The 16742-nt window shown below is 36.3% G+C and overlaps 1 protein-coding gene across 1 annotated transcript in view; it reads left to right on the forward strand.

Moving 5' to 3' along the window:
* Positions 1–11884, forward strand: part of LOC135223466 (cyclin-Y-like) — a 124543-nt gene extending 112659 nt beyond the window's left edge. The window contains exons 5-8 of the mRNA XM_064261886.1: positions 662–850; positions 1621–1754; positions 3113–3265; positions 3878–11884. Coding sequence (XP_064117956.1) covers positions 662–850; positions 1621–1754; positions 3113–3265; positions 3878–4163 — 762 coding nt within the window. The 3' untranslated portion in view covers positions 4164–11884. The remainder of the gene's footprint in view (positions 1–661; positions 851–1620; positions 1755–3112; positions 3266–3877) is intronic.
* Positions 11885–16742: the final 4858 nt, after the last annotated feature.

Below are 16742 nucleotides of genomic sequence, written 5' to 3' on the forward strand. Positions count from 1 at the left end.
ATCACTGTAGTTAAAGAACAGAAAAACAAAAAGCTTGAACAATTATGCAGTCTTCAAGCTTGCTAATACCCTAGAAATTAGTGGAATAGACAAAGTACAAGCACTCCCTGGTTTACGACGGGGTTCCATTCTTGAGACGTGTCGTAAGCCGGAACATCGTCGAAAATCGTCAAAAATCCTAAGAACACCTTAATTTTTAATGCTTTGGGTGTATTAAAAACTATGTATACTGCATTTTTAGTGCATTTTTCATTAAAAAAAACTACAAATATTGATTACTTTACATTTTTGGAGTCATATTTCTTTAATCAGATTGGCGTTGTAACCCTGGAATATGTGTCATAAACCTAGAAATAATTTCTGATGAATATAATTGAAAAGCGTTGTAACCTCGTAACGTTGTAAGCTGGGGACTACCTTTACTATACGTATACTATGAGCATATGAAGACCAGGACTTGGTAATGGAAATACATAATGAAAGAGTATTATACTTTTTTTTTTCCCAAGTTCAAGTGCTTGCAGTGATTGGTATTGATTTCACTTAAGTCTCGAAAGCTTTCTTTGTGAGTAAATTAAAAATGTTTACCCCAAGTTTAATTACGTAAAGTATTTTTGTGATTGGTAATGTGTAATGTAAAAGATTCTTTATTTTCTTTCAGCTGGATGATGGTCGAACCCTTAAGAAATCCTCTTCATGTTCTACGATATACTTGGATGACTCCACAGTTTCTCAGCCTAATCTTAAAAACACAATAAAGTGTGTTGCACTTGCAATATGCTATCACATAAGAAATCGTGCCGATAATCGTATTCTTGATATATTTGATGAGAAATTACATCCTTTAACAGTAAGTTTTTGCTTGCACTCTTGTGTTGGTACTGCAGTATACTTTTTAATAATTTTGAATACAATAGTCTAAGTTATTGTAGTTATGTTCTTACACTGGTATGCTGTACAAAATTGACTCATAAGGTTTTGTGCAATTTTCTGATGAAAATATGTATGCATTTTTATGTGAGAATTGAGCCTTGTGTAGCTGAGATCTAAAAAATATAAAAAAGTTAAAAAAAAAAACAGTGTAGGAAAAATTCCAACTCCAAGATTAGAATATGTAGATAGAATTTTGAGAATATCTTGGAAAAAATATTAAATTGCTGACTTTTTGTGCATCTTTCTGGTATGTTGTTTGTCTGGGTTAAGTATCTCTCTCTCTCTCTCTCTCTCTCTCTCTGATCTTCCTCATTCTCACATCCCTTATTTTTTGTCCCTCAGTTACACACACATTTGTATGATTATAATTTTCTAACATTTTTCAAATAGATTTCATGGCACTTATTGCAAGTCTGGTAATTTTGTCTGACTTAGTATATTTCTGAACAGTATGATAAGTGCCAGCCATAAGCTTTATCTGTGCTTAGTGTGTTTAAATCTAGAAAAGTTATTTTTTGTTGCTGTTCAGAACTTTATAAGATATTGGTATGCTTATGTTGCTGGAACGCTGAAGTGTAATCCTTGTCTTGTATATTTTAAACCTATGTACATTACTACACAGGGATCTTCCAGATCTTGAACTTTGGAATTGTCATTTTGATATGTAACTTTATTTTTATCTTGCAGAAGGATGGTGTCCCAGCAGATTATGACAGGCATAACCCTGAGCATCGTCACATTTACAAATTTGTGCGTACTTTATTTAATGCAGCACAGCTGACTGCTGAATGTGCAATTATTACGTTAGTGTACCTTGAAAGGTTAGTGTTCCACTCTTTTAAGGCTTAATGTGAAGTTTTGATGATTATTTTTTATTTCTTTTTTATTTTTTAATTGTTCCTGCAAGAATACAAATCATCAGCTTTTATATAGGATATACCCAGCACCAGCTGCAAATGATCTATGAGTACTTTAAGGTTTAGTGGTTAGTCAGTACTATTAGGCGAGTGATCGGGTACCATCCACTTACCTATCAGTAGCCCAGTACTTTTCCTTTGAGTGCCATCCTGTGCAAATGTCTTCCTTGTATCAGACTTGCACTGTTAAACCTTGGTTTTTTTTTTAGGCGCTTTACTTTACTGTTGATTGTTGGGGTGATTGTAGATTACATTTCTGACTTTCAGTATAGATGTTCAGGAAAAGAACAAGATTATATCACAAATTGGATGTGGTTGGTGAGATAGTGTTTTCCTGGCTTTCAGATTCTCATGGCTTCTGTTCATTTTGCATGATAAAGGTCTGCTGTGTGGATTTGCTGTACAAAGAGTATGCTTACTTGTTTCATTTTCAGTTGAGTTGGTACAGGAAGGAGCACTGGAATGCCAGAAATCTTTTGCCAGAGAATCTGGGTGCAGATGAGATACATAAGAGAGCACCTTATTCTTGTTCTGCTCTCATTTTATCAAGGGGGCAGGGGTATGGCATTATCATCAGGACCCATTGCTGTATCACCGCTTGCCTACCAGTACTTCCTTTTCCCTATGGGAAGTACAGGAACCTCCCGACTTTTCCTAGAGTGATTTGTCAGTGCATACATACCATGCTAGGTTGTACAGGGGGTTATAGGGTCAGTTATCCATTGTTGAATTCATTATCATAACCAGGGAAGTACATTGCCTGCCAATTTTGAGAGACAATCCACCCTCCCATGGAATAGAACTTATATAAAAAAAGTTGATACTGTTTATTATCATAGGAAAAATTCAAAATTTTAAAGAGATGTATTTTTCCTAGATATGAAAACAAGAAAGTTTTATTATATTCCCAGCTCAAATATCCCTAAATAGTCCATATCGCTTTAAAGAAAGTGCTAGGTTATTGACATGTGAGTGAGAAGGGCCCCATCTGCTTATCACTGCCTAATCTCTCCTCACCAACCTTCAACAGTCATTTCCAGGAAATGCCCACATATGAAAGACTTTGGTTTGTATAGCTAGGGAAAACACAAATTGTCTTGAAACTTGGTATCTTTAAATTGTGTCATTAACGTTATGACATTTCAGCCACTGCAGGAAATCATTGCATGCACTATAATTATTACATACTTTAATAAGACATACATTTACTTAAACATAAATGTATGTGCTTTTTGTTCTAATAAATCCACTGGCTTTTTCAGATTACTGACCTATGCTGATATTGACATGACACCAGGAACCTGGAAGCGCATTGTGCTTGGTGCTATTATCCTTGCCAGCAAAGTCTGGGATGATCAGGCTGTGTGGAATGTCGACTATTGCCAAATACTTAAGGACATATCTGTTGATGACATGTAAGATCATTTTTGTTTTTTATTTCCAGGTGATTTTCTTTTTGTCCAACCAACGTAAACCTAGACATTAAAAGTATAGAAAGAAAGAAAAAAGTGATTTGATAGTTATTACACACTAGGCACCCAACTTTTGGAAATGTTTTGACTTCTGTTTTCATTTGCTAAAGATATCACAAAGTTAACTAGTGTACAGAGAGAGTGATTGTGTGTTGATAGAAGTACATTTTCTTTAGGTGCTATCTGAATTTTAGTTACTTTGATCCAGTAGGATGTGACTTATATCCAGCAATAGAAACCACTAAACTGTTGATATTATTGAATTCAGATTTTTTCCCTTTTCCCAGCTCAAATGTTTGGTATCATAATCAGACAGTTGCCTTCTCAACTAGTAAAAATGATGTATAACTGAATGTTTATTTGACCCTCGCTATGAGAGGTAGTTATAGGATGATCTAATGGTTAAATTACTTTGTAATGTTATTGCATGTATACTATATTACATAGAATGTTGATAGAATTGGGGTACTGAAAGCAATCTATTACCCTTTGACTTGCTAAGCAAATTTCCAAAAATCCTTGAGATTTTACATAAAACAACTCTAAATTTTTCAGGAATGAGTTGGAACGTCAGTACTTAGTCATGATCCAGTTCAACATCAATGTACCGTCCTCCGTATATGCAAAGTATTACTTCAGCTTACGGACCTTAGCTGAAGCGAATGACCTAACGTTCCCATCGGAGCCTCTAAGTAAAGAACGTGCACAGAAATTAGAGGCAATGTCAAGAAGTTGTGAAGATAAATATGCTGCCCAATTAGGAAGGAATGGCCACAAGAAATGGAGCAGTTTGGATAACATCCACAATGCCTCCCGTCGTTCAGTAGCCATCCTTTCATGATCTTGGGTCCAAAATAGTATTAACAAGCAAAGAGGAATTTAAATGCAGGGTTGGTGGCTCTTTTACCTGCTTTGATGCACTCCTTAGTAGGTATGGAAACCAGTGAATGTGTGCAGTATTGCCATATGTGCTGATTTGGGACCATGGGGTAAACTTTGATCTGCACATCACTTATTTTGGGTAGTAGTTTTTTCTCTGGGAGAATGAAATTCATTTCCAGTGAAATTTAATACTCCAGTGGAGAAGGGTAAGTCGTCTATGTCATTTTTGCTGGTCATAGGGAGGTAACCTGTTGCTTGTACAGTGCCAGTGTTTGTAAATAAAAGTTTTAAAAGAAAGTAGATTTTCTATTGAAGTCAGGAGTTATTGAAGGGATTTTGATTAAATGTAAGTTGTTGTTATACATGGGAAAATAAGACTTTACTTTATCTTTACAGCACATGTAATGACATAGTCATTCAGTAACAAGATGGTGTCAGTAGACTAAAGTTTACCCCTTCATAATGGTTTCAGATTTTCTATTTTGGATTTCGTAAGTGACTGGGTACGGATTTTTTAAAGAATCTTAATTACAGAAACTGACGGTGATAGTTTGTATAACGAGCTGTTGTTTTGAGGTTTGCATAGCTGACCACGGAAGATATTGAGCCTTGTTACCTTATACAGTACACTTGGTCAGGAACAGAATGACAGCAGTGAAAGCATTTGTGATGACAGATAATCATTTAAAAAAAACAAACGAGCCATTATATACTGTGATGTGCCACTTCCTTGTGTCCCAGTTATAAGCTGTTGCATCTGTGTTATGATGAACTCTTTATAACATTGTTGTACTTCTTCATGTAATTAAGCATATTCATAATTCATTATAACAGCTTTTGTAGTTAGACATAGTTTCTTCTAGATTATGTTTATTATCTGTTATTTTATTAATTACTTAGTATAATGTGCGCAAGTGCAATATTGAAGTACAGTTCACCTGTATCTTTCAATTTTGACAGAAGGCACATCCATTCCTTATGAATGGTCTTGTTCGACTCATGGTAAAGCTGTATAGACTTTTTCTAGATGTCCCAATGTTTGAAATTTTCAATTCAACTTGCTATTAGTGATTTATACAGGGGTTAGTAAAGTGCTTTACTGTACTTGTTCATTCATATTTTTGAATGAAATATCTAAGTGGTATTTTTCTCTTACCCCAAGAAATTTATTGGAAGTAAGTTTGGAGTGAGACATTTCATCTTGGAAATTTTAAACATAATGCGGGATATCTGAAAATCAATACACTTGTAACAAATTCTTGTTCTAGAACATATGTGGTTGCCATTAAATAAATAGTATTTACAATGGCAGTAAGGATTCTGGAATTTTCTCCAAGCATTTTCTCACCACAGAAGTCTGTTATAAATTCCCTACCAAGCAGGAAGACAGATTGAGGGTCTGTGAAAATAGGAAGGAGATTGTGTGGTGAGTGACTTGCGTCTGCTTGACTTTCATAAATCTCTTACTCTACTAAATAGCAGTGCGGTAATGGTTATGTCAGGATGGGGAACATCATAGCATTACAGGTGTATACCATGTCAGTGAATTACATTTTTGTATTTTAAAGTTAAAGGTGTAGAACTGAACAGTTGAAGGTGGCAGAGGTGCACAGTAATTCCATTGTAATTACGATTATGTAAGATGATTTGTACTAATTATGGTTTGGAGGTATCCTTCATATGAATTTCCAATTATTTTTTCTATGTAGATTAATGGTTTGTTATTTTTATTTATTATTGTGCTAAAGTTCTTACCCATTTTGTTGCACTTATACCTCACCTGGTAGAGCCATACAGAAAAGTTTTAAATTTCCTTTTGAATGGCCTTGCTGATAGAGATCTTTAGATCAGTACTCTTGGTTTGATTCATAGACTGTCTTGCATAAAATGAATTTGGTTGGCATCTTGAAAACAATTTTTTTTTAATTCTTCTTCTTTTGACTTGGAGTGTCTTCTGTTTAAATGGCAAAAGGTTTATCTCGATCACACTGAAGTCTCTCTGCAATCTAGTTATTTACTGAATAATCAGTGCACAGCAATGAAAAGTAGAAAATATTTTTTTTATTACAGTGTGGTTATTTAACACCTTGTATAGGAAATTTACTACCCCAACATTGGGCCCTTAGCTCATTTGATTCATAATGACAGTTAACTGAAAATGATAATGACTAAATAAAAACATGAATTGTCAATGCTTTGCTAATATTTGTATTAAAAGTGACCATTCATGTTATGGAGTTAATATATCCAGCTAGTTTTCATTTAGATATGGTTTATCATGAAATTTTTCACAGAGGCTGTAGGGAAAAGTAACAAGGTTGATATTTTAAGTTTATTACATTTATTCTGGTGTTCCATGTCCGACTAATAGATTATTTTTTTATATTCAGGTAAATAAAGCCTCTGTATGCAGTGCCCCAATCAGGGGTCTGTTTAAACACAGAATGTAGTGTATCTCCATCATTATATTATATATATAATATATCCCCCCCCCAGGTTAGCCCTATGTATTGAAGACCCTGAATAAAAAAAGATCTGATTAGTCAGAGAAAAAAAAAAAACTAAACTCAAATAATACCGGGAAACCCTGAAGGATCTTTTAAAATAGTGTCTTGTGTTAATAACTGCTAAATATAGATGAAACTTTTCTAATTCTAGGCCATGCCTGCGATCAATGAACTGTTTTCTGACTGATAACTTAAGAGGAGGAGAGTTTGGGGGTGGGGGGGAGTTATACAAGTAAGCCTAGTACCAGCATTGAAAATAAAATCAGAAAGGCATGGAGGCTATTTTAATGGGAAAGAAATTGAATATTTACAAAAATGTATTACTCCAGTTCAAAATTGGTGCCCAATGTGGATGTGGTTGTTTTTACACCCAGGTATTCTTGGTTGGATTGAAATTTTTTATTTTATTTTATGAATTTTACCTCCCCTAGGAAAATATTCACATTACATGTATTACTTTAGAAAAAGCTCACACGTCTGAAAAAAAAAGTGAGTTAGTGGTAGGAAAATTCGAACATCATCGGATGTTGTGTCATTGACTAGATTATATGCTTTTTTATAAAGATGTTTCCCATCTCATGTCAGGTAATAGCACAGGTATAACTGAAATTTACTGACTAACATTGGCCTTGCATCTGTTTAGGATTGTAACATTCATACTGCCATTACACATATGTATTACTGGTGCATCAAGTTTATTGTTAAGAATGCCAATTTTCATATATGGCAAGTATCTTCTGTGTTGTAGCAGGCCTCTTTAGCTCACGTGATGGAAAGAAAGTATAGGGGAAGTTTGGTATTACTGACTGTTTTTACTAAATATAATCATAGTTAAAAGTTTTTCAACTCCCTTCTGGGGTGCTGGATACCATGCTTTCCATCTTGTTACCACTTGCTTTGCATCTGGTTTATTTCATTGCTGTAACTTTCGACTGAATATCTTTCAAGGAACTTATGGTATTGAAAAGACATATAATCCCAGGGGCCAGACTGTCGAAGTAATGCTGACATAACTGGTTGTTGCCTCTTGCATAGTATTTGTGTTAGTTTCAGACAAATAAGACGACAGGAACACGTCACTGCGTATTGTAATATTCGTCATTTCCGCAATGAGACATAATGGGCTGTGCTTCATGTCAGTAGAACTTGAACACTGGCATTTACTTCTTGATTTTATGGCAGACTTGTCACTTGCTGGCAATGCAGTGTACATAGTATTGCTTTCAGGTGGTCAAAAGAGGAAAATATGTCGTGGAACTCCGTTTTAAAAAGCTGCTGCTTTAAGTTTGAAAATCTCCAGAATTACAAATTTAGGATGGGTAAGATTCATATGCATGGATTGACTTGTTTTGGGTTTTTAACAGAACATAATTTTACTTTTAATTAGTTTGATGACCATTATCGGGTATTTAATAAAGTCTGTTTATTTTAATTATGTATTTTTGTGAAGTAACCAAATCTGGGCCTTTTTAGAACATAATCCTGTGGTATTTGTGGAGTGGTAATGGTAAAAAGTACCTCTAGGAGCTTGCATACTGGAGGACCATGGAAAGCAATCACATTAATGTTGGAAATACGCTTAAAAAATTTGTAACTATACCGTACGAGAAAATGGTCTTATTTTATCCCCACTTCCATACTTCTTACAATTAAGTGTTTAGTGGGAATATGCAAAATTGAGCAGGAATATGACCAAGTGAAACACATCTTTAAATTTGCAATTAGTTTTTTGTTCGTTTTATGTGGATACCAAGAAAGTCTTGCTTAATTGGAAGAAAAATTGGTGATCATTTTGCACAAATAATGGTGGTGGGATTTCTGCAGTTTATGAAATTACATACTCATGGAAGCAGAACCTTTGGGGGACGCTCCAATTTTAATGAGCTTAATTAAGAATATGGTGCAACCTGCAAAGTTCTCCAAGAATTTGATGCATGTGTCAGAGGCTTATTCAAATTCTTCTAAAGAAGGAAACCAGTACAGAATTATGGCTTTGTTTATCATCTCGGAGTTTCTTTTGTCAGTGTCATCTTTTATTGTGCTTTATGAAAAATGAGTACTGTACTGTACCCTTTTTGTTATACACTTTGTACTGCCTTTGTCAAATGCTAATTAGTGTAAGTTGTATTCAAGCATCATCAATCCTCCTTGCTATGTATGATGATTTCTGTCTGTGGAGTATTAGTCAAGGTATAAGTTTTCTGAGTAATGCAAATGTTACATGGAGGTGAAAGTATACTGATGTGATTAATTCATTATATGCAATGCGTTTCATCTTGAATGGGAAAAATGGAATGGTTAGTGAAATGCGGAAATTACACAGAGTTCCTTGCTGGCAAGAAGCTTGATAATGTTTGTGTCTGTTGAGACTGACTTTACATTTTTTATCACATTACTATCTTAAAGCTTTTTTTTTTTTCTTTCTTTTTTCTTTTTTACCGGAATGCAAATAAACAGAAAAGGTAAGGCCTTAGTGATATAGAATATTCCCCGTGCTGACTCATTAAGTAATGTAAAGATTGTGTTCATTTTGTTTTATGTAAACAATTATGTAACAAAATGTGATAATTAGGTATATTAATTTTATCATTAGAATTATCAAAGCTACAGTATAAGATTTTTTGGCAATTACATACACATGTACGTATGTATATATATTTGGATATCAACATGCTAGCTGGTCACACAAGCCCTTGGCAGTCTCCAGTTTTGCATGTTGCTATTTATTCCTCGTATTTCCATATCATTTTTTCCCTTGCAAACTTACTGCTTTTGCGACTACTGTAAACTCAAGTCCTGATTTGGTGTCTGTTGTGGGTGGAAATTAATTTTACTGGTTTCATGTCTCTGCTTAGTTCTGATTGGCTTGTTATATACTATACTATTCACTTAGTGTATATATAGTATATATACATACATATTGTGTATGTTTATGAAAGTATATAAATGAAAACTTTAAAGCATGGCATTCTACAGTATATAATAGCTGCTGTATTCCGGATGTTATTGCAATCATTTTCATACCATTCATTCTAATTTCACAATAGGAAATGTATATAATGTATTTTATAATGATTAACTTTGTCTTTATACATTGTTAAAAAGAGGTTGGGAGGTTGTCATAACTGGCAGGTGTCTCAGTTAGACGGATCTCACGTTTCAATTGAAGGGCCTCACTACAGCCCATCACCAACTGCCGTGACTTAAGCTTAAACATTTATCAGGTTAAGATGAACTATTTTACATTGCAAATCATTATACTCTCCTTAATAGTTGCTTTGTCTTTATACTTAACAAAGTTCACATTTTTATACAGTACCATTCAGAGGTGGCTTCTTTTGAGAAGTGCATTGGATGTTGTTCATATCCCTGACTTGACGCTGTTCCTTTTTATTATTACTGAAGCTTTTCAGCTGGATCTTTTTGCTGAATTAGGTGAAAAGGTTTTTTTATGGAAATTAGGATGTGTATATCAATTCTTTTCTAAACGATCAAAACTAGCTTTCTGTGTACTGTATTGATTATAGTGGAATCTCTCAATTCAAGCATAGTTTAGATAGAAGCGTTTCAAAAATTTAAATAATGTTCATCTTCTTTCCGTTAGATTAGATTGTAAATGGTCTTTTGGGTAAATATTTTTATCGTTATTGAGGAGAAAGTAAATCTTTTTCAACTTTTCATCCTTTATCCATGTTAAGGATTCAGATAAATTCTTTTGTAATGCTGTTATTTTGATTATGGGATTTAAGTACATTTGTAATTACACTTAATTTTATTTTTGAGTTGGAGAGATTTAACTGTCATTTGTATGTTAATCATTTTTAGTTTGTATATTGTTTCATTTGAATTTAATTTAATTTTCCAGTTTATCAAAAACATATTGTGGGAGTTTTTCTGTTGGATCATAATGGAACCTTGTGTGCTTTTTGGGTTTGCTTCATTAGATACTAACTTCTAAAGGTACACATCAGAATAGTGAATGTGGTTTTTTATTGTTATTCTTATAGATTTAAAACTGCAAATTCCCCGCCCTACTCGTTGGTGTACCACAACTGTGGAAGCAGAAGTCATTGTTCTCCACTGTGATGACAACAGTCAGGATGGTGGTCATTCAGTTTCTTATAAAGATAAAGGGGCTCCAGCATGATCAGACAATGGCTACAACTTTTATTTATTTATTTTTTTTTGTGGCTTATTACCCCAAAGGCAGCTAATGCAGTTTTCTAAATATTGTACATCAAGGGGATTTCTTTCAGATTGGACCATAATGCCCCTTAGTTTCTCCAGTCTGCCGAGGGCACTTAATTCTCACAGCATCAAACGTAGAACAAAGAAAATATAGCCTTTGTTATTTTCCTTTTCAGCATATTAGACTTCTCTTTTTACAAGACTAATGACTAACCCAAGTTTTTGTTCAGTGTAGTTAGGTTTATGTTCATTGTACAGTCAATGGTGTACTAGTTTATAGAGTTAACTGTAGTATACCTATCATGTGATTTCTTTTCCCGGGATGGAGTTGGCCGTTTTGTTATGTAGGTTAATCTCTCGATTGTGGAATTCCAAGTATGTAGTACTGGATGTAACAAGCTATCCAGTACAGCTGCCTAGGGGTGAGTGGTCACTGAACTGCTGATGAAAGAAATAGTTTATTTAGATTTGTTGAGTTTTATTTTTAAAAAATTGTTTTGAATTCCATTTTGATCGTGAACAGTTTGTTTTCTTCTGCAAAAATTAGTCATGATTAGTCATTAATTTTTAAATATATATCTTTTATTAAAATTCTGACACTGTATAAAGTTGAGAATATATAACCACTGTATTTTTATTATCAGGATCTCTCCCTGTTCATCTAATGTTAAGAATTTTTTTTATTTTTTATTTATAGGTGAATAGGTTTTCATTTTTATATTTTTTTAATTTTCTGGTTCTAAGCTGTAGTTGTTTGTACAATCATTTCATCAGTCAGCATTTAGATCATTAAGGAATTCTTTAGTGGTATGGTATTTCATACTTTTCTGCAGACTTTTATCCGTTGCCAAATGTGAAGTAATCTGTAAGTATGGTTATTTGAGCTGTGCATAGCCTGTATAATCATTTACATTAGATAAAAAGGTTATATGCAAAATATTTGAGTCTAAGTTGCAATAATAAAAACACTTTTGCTCAGAAAGAAGCTCTTCATTTTCCTCCTCCTTCAAGGCCATTCAAATAAGACCCGGCCTGTGTCAATAGGCATTAGGTAATACAGTTTTCAAAATGCTGTGAAATCAAAAGATTAGAGGTAAAGGGAACACCAAGTGCTGTCAACTATTCAGTTATGACTGATCAGGACAAGGAATTAGCATTCGAAAAATAATAAACATTGTCATTTAAAGACTTCAGTGACCTATAAGGTCCAGCTGTAATATAGCCTTGTCCCATGGTGACTATACCACTTCCTTCGTCTATTCCAAACTTGTGTTGCGGCAGGGAGCAACTCATTTTGCATTTGATGGGAGCAAATAGCAAAAGGAGTTGCACTACATAAGTATGGTACAGTATTTTAACTTGTACGCCAACAATCTTGACAATGACTAAAAATTACAGTTGCCAGAATCCTACTATGAGACCCCAAATAAAATGGGTGCAATCATCAAGAACTCTCTCCAATGGCAACTTGGAAAACTTATTGTTGTCAAGTTTACTGTTTTCATCACGTGATTCACTTAACCCTTTAGGATTCTGTCGACTTAAAGTACGGTATGTCGCTTTCCCGAGCATAGAGGATCCTCTGGCTTCAGCTGAAAGTTTTAGAAGAGGATCCCTCAGTCAAACCTAGATCTCTGGGTTCCCTAACTGAGACCAAGAAGAGACCTATTCTGTAGAACAGTGGTCTCTGGGTTCCCCAAGTAAGCACCAGATAAGAGGTCCTCTGCTGAACCTGGGATCCTAGTCTCCATCAAGAACCCCAAGGGAATGGTTATAAGAATGAATTTTATTTGGTTCAAATCTGAGAAGGACAGCTTGGCTACTATACTTGAGGTTCCTCGACATAATATCCACAATGAAAAGTGTTCCATTACCTAGAAATAGGCTCTTGTTGAAGCGAACTCCAAATCCTGGAGCCAAAGAGATTCAAAATGACCTTAGCTAAGACGGCCTGTTGAATGAATCCAGTGCTTTAAAGGGATCACAGAAAATAGAAGCTGCCCTGTGCCTTTTTTTCAGTATATATAAAATTAAATAGGAGCAATCCTCTGGAGATTCTGGAAGGAGCTGTAGTTCCCCGTTCCGGCAAAGGATCCTTCTTCTGGGTTAACCCAGGGGAGCATGGAGGCCACGGTTAGATAGAATGCATCTCCTCCCCGCCTTAACTGGGATCCCTGGGGCCTATTTCGAAGCTTGCCATGGAAGCCAGAGGAATGCCAAGGGTTGGATAAGTAGTGACAATTTTAGGCTCTGAATTAAAAAAAAAAAAGGTAAGAAAGCTTTATACAGCGTTGAACCTGGCCTCCCTTTTAAGAATAAGCATCCATATTAATTATTCATGTTTTGTCGGTATGAATGCAGAGAGAAAAGGTCGTATAAAAGTAAACCTACATGCTGATCAAAAAGTTAGAATTTTATCAAAGAGTAGACCTAACTTTGGATTTGGCTAAACGATGGAGAGCAATCATAAATGAGCATGCTAAGATTCAAATGGCCTGTCTTTTAATCGAAGACAGATTAAAGCATTTGGTAACACACGAGAAGGCAATGGAGTCCAGACTTCATATCGAACAGATTACAAGAAAAGACGCAAATTGGTCTTCCTCCACAGATTTTGCATAATCTGAAATTGATTTCAATGTGTGATCTTGCTCGAACAATTAGGAAAATATAATAGTAGTCCACGTGTGGTTTCCTGTGCCTTTCTTCTGTGTTTGCAAAATAATTTAACCTGCTTCTTTTAGCGGTGGATATGCCACCACTCAAGACATCCATTACCGATCGCCTTGCAGTGACAGAGCTGGACTTTCGGTAGCAATGACATATCTCGGTGGCATACGAAAATAACAACAGATGGCGCTGCAGGAAGTTAGAAATACATTTAAAAGCATCATTCTTGTAGTGACCGAGTTATTTAATCTCGGGCAATCGTTCCCGCCTCGTTCTCTGCACTATAAAAAGGGTGAAGGAGCGGGGGAAGAGACATGGCGTGGCCATGGCAGTGCAACTGGCATAAAAGGTGAGTAGGATGAAGAAGGGTTGATGCTCTGATGAGTTTACCAGTGGAGTGAATTTTGGTCTCTCCTTGATGGCTGCGTTGTCGCTAAGCTGCTCATTGAACTTGTCTCTTCGCTTGGTGTTGACTATTAAAATATGTACGAGTGTGTTTAACTACCGTTGCAGCATATAATATGGGCAAAGATTGTTTACAATTTGCGCGGGCAATTTGGCATACATAAGATTTCTAATTAAATTTACAAAAAACATTGTATCGGTATACAAAGATATAAGTGCGTAGACAGAATATAGTAAATAAACTTATAAGAAAGGCACTGAAGTATTAAATTTGAAAAAAAAAATCAAAATGGTGGCATTGTACCCGTTGTGACTACTGCTGTTTGTTTGTTTGCTGTATATATCCAAAACATGATATTTAAGCAACTGCAAGAATAAACAACTATTCGAATTGGAAAATTAAAAGTTGGGATCTCGTTTGGCCGTTATAATAATAATAATAATAATAATAATAATAATAATAATAATAATAATAATAATAATAATAATAGGGAAAAAACTCTATCACGAGATTTTATATAATGTTCTACGGGGCCCACGATGCTAAAAATGTTAAAATTTCGTGCATAATTTATAAACACCTATAAAAGCTTTCGAACCCTTCTCTGGGTTTATCTTTATTTGGACTGAAGATGAACCCAGAGAAGGTTCTCACCCTTTGGTAGAGGTGTAAGAATACTACCACCGTAGGTCCTGCGTGTTGTAAAAGGCGACTAAAAGGGCAGCTGCTGCCTTGCAGTAATACTTTTTTATAGTAAAAGGCTAGTGAAAGGTTACGCCCACCGCCAATAACTGTGGTCCTGTGGAAACTGCTGCCTTGCAGTCTTACTGATTAGTAATACGCTAAGGCCACCGCCAATAACAGTGGAAACTGCTGCCTTGCAGTCTTACTGTTTAGTAAAAGGCTAGGACCCACCAATAACTGTGGAAACTGCTGCCTTGCAGTCTAACTGTTTAGTAAAAGGCTAGGCCCACTTCAATAACTGTGGAAAACTGCTGCCTTGCAGTCTAACTGTTTCAGTAAAAGGCTAGCCCACCGCCAATAACTGTGGAAATGCTGCCATTGCCAGTCTAACTGTTTAAGTAAAAGGCTAGCCCACTGCCAATAACAGTGAAACTGCTGCCTTGCAGTCTTTTACTGTTTAGTAAAAGGCTAGGCCCACTGCCAATAACTGTGGAAACTGTGCCTGCAGTCTTTACGTTTAGTAAAGGCTAGGCCCACTTCAATAACTGTGGAAAACTGCCGCCTTGCGTCTAACTGTTTAGTAAAGGCTCCCACCGCCAAATAACTGTGGAAACTGCTGCCTTTGCAGTCTGTTTGTAAAAGGTTGACCACCGCCAATAACTGTGGAAACTTGCTGCCTTACAGTCTAATGTTAGTAAAAGGCTAGGCCCACCACCAATAACTGTGGAAACTGCTGCCTTGCAGTCTAACTGTTTAGTAAAAGGCTAGGCCCACTTCAATAACTGTGGAAAACTGCTGCCTTGCAGTCTAACTGTTTAGAAAAGGCTAGGCCCAACCGCAATACTGTGGAAACTGCCTGCCTTGCAGTCTAACTGTTTAGTAAAAGGCTGGCCCACTGCAATAACAGTGGAAAACTGCTGCCCTTGCAGTCTTACTGTTTAGTAAAAGGCTAGGCCCACCGCCAATAACTGTGGAAACTGCTGCCTTGCAGTCTTACTGTTTAGTAAGGCTAGGCCCACTGCCAATAACTGTGGAAACTGCTGCCTTGCAGTCTTACTGTTTAGTAAAAGGCTAGGCCCACGCCTGAACAGTGGAAACTGCTGCCTGCAGTCTAACTGTTTAGTAAAACAGGAGGCCCACTGCCAATAACTGTGGAAAACTGCTGCCTTGCAGTCTAACTGTTTAGTAAAAGGCTAGGCCCACTGCAATAACTGGAAACTGCTTGCCTTGCAGTCTTACTGTTTAGTAAAAGGCTAGGCCCACCGCCAATAACAGTGGAAACTGTCCTTGCAGTCTTACTGTTTTAAAAGGTAGGCCCACTGCCAATAATTGTGGAAACTGCTGCCTTGCAGTCTAACTGTTTAGTAAAAGGCTAGGCCCACTTCAATAACTGTGGAAAACTGCTGCCTTGCAGTCTAACTGTTTAGTAAAAGGCTAGGCCCACCGCCAATAACTGTGGAAACTGCTGCCTTGCAGTCTAACTGTTTAGTAAAAGGCTAGGCCCACTGCCAATAACAGTGGAAACTGCTGCCTTGCAGTCTTACTGTTTAGTAAAAGGCTAGGCCCACCGCCAATAACTGTGGAAACTGCTGCCTTGCAGTCTTACTGTTTAGTAAAAGGCTAGGCCCACTGCCAATAACTGTGGAAACTGCTGCCTTGCAGTCTAACTGTTTAGTAAAAGGCTAGGCCCACTGCCAATAACAGTGGAAACTGCTGCCTTGCAGTCTAACTGTTTAGTAAAAGGCTAGGCCCACTGCCAATAACTGTGGAAACTGCTGCCTTGCAGTCTAACTGTTTAGTAAAAGGCTAGGCCCACTGCCAATAACAGTGGAAACTGCTGCCTTGCAGTCTTACTGTTTAGTAAAAGGCTAGGCCCACCACCAATAATTGAGGAAACTGCTGCCTTGCAGTCTTACTGTTTAGTAAAAGGCTAGGCCCACTGCCAATAACTGTGGAAACTGCTGTCTTGCAGTCTAACTGTTTAGTAAAAGCCTAGGCCCACCACCAATAATTGAGGAAACTGCTGCCTTGCAGTCTAACTGTTTAGTAAAAGGCTAGGCCCACTGCCAATAACTGTGGAAAC

This window comes from Macrobrachium nipponense, chromosome 10 (assembly GCF_015104395.2).
Source record: "Macrobrachium nipponense isolate FS-2020 chromosome 10, ASM1510439v2, whole genome shotgun sequence".
NCBI classification, from domain to species: domain Eukaryota; kingdom Metazoa; phylum Arthropoda; class Malacostraca; order Decapoda; family Palaemonidae; genus Macrobrachium; species Macrobrachium nipponense.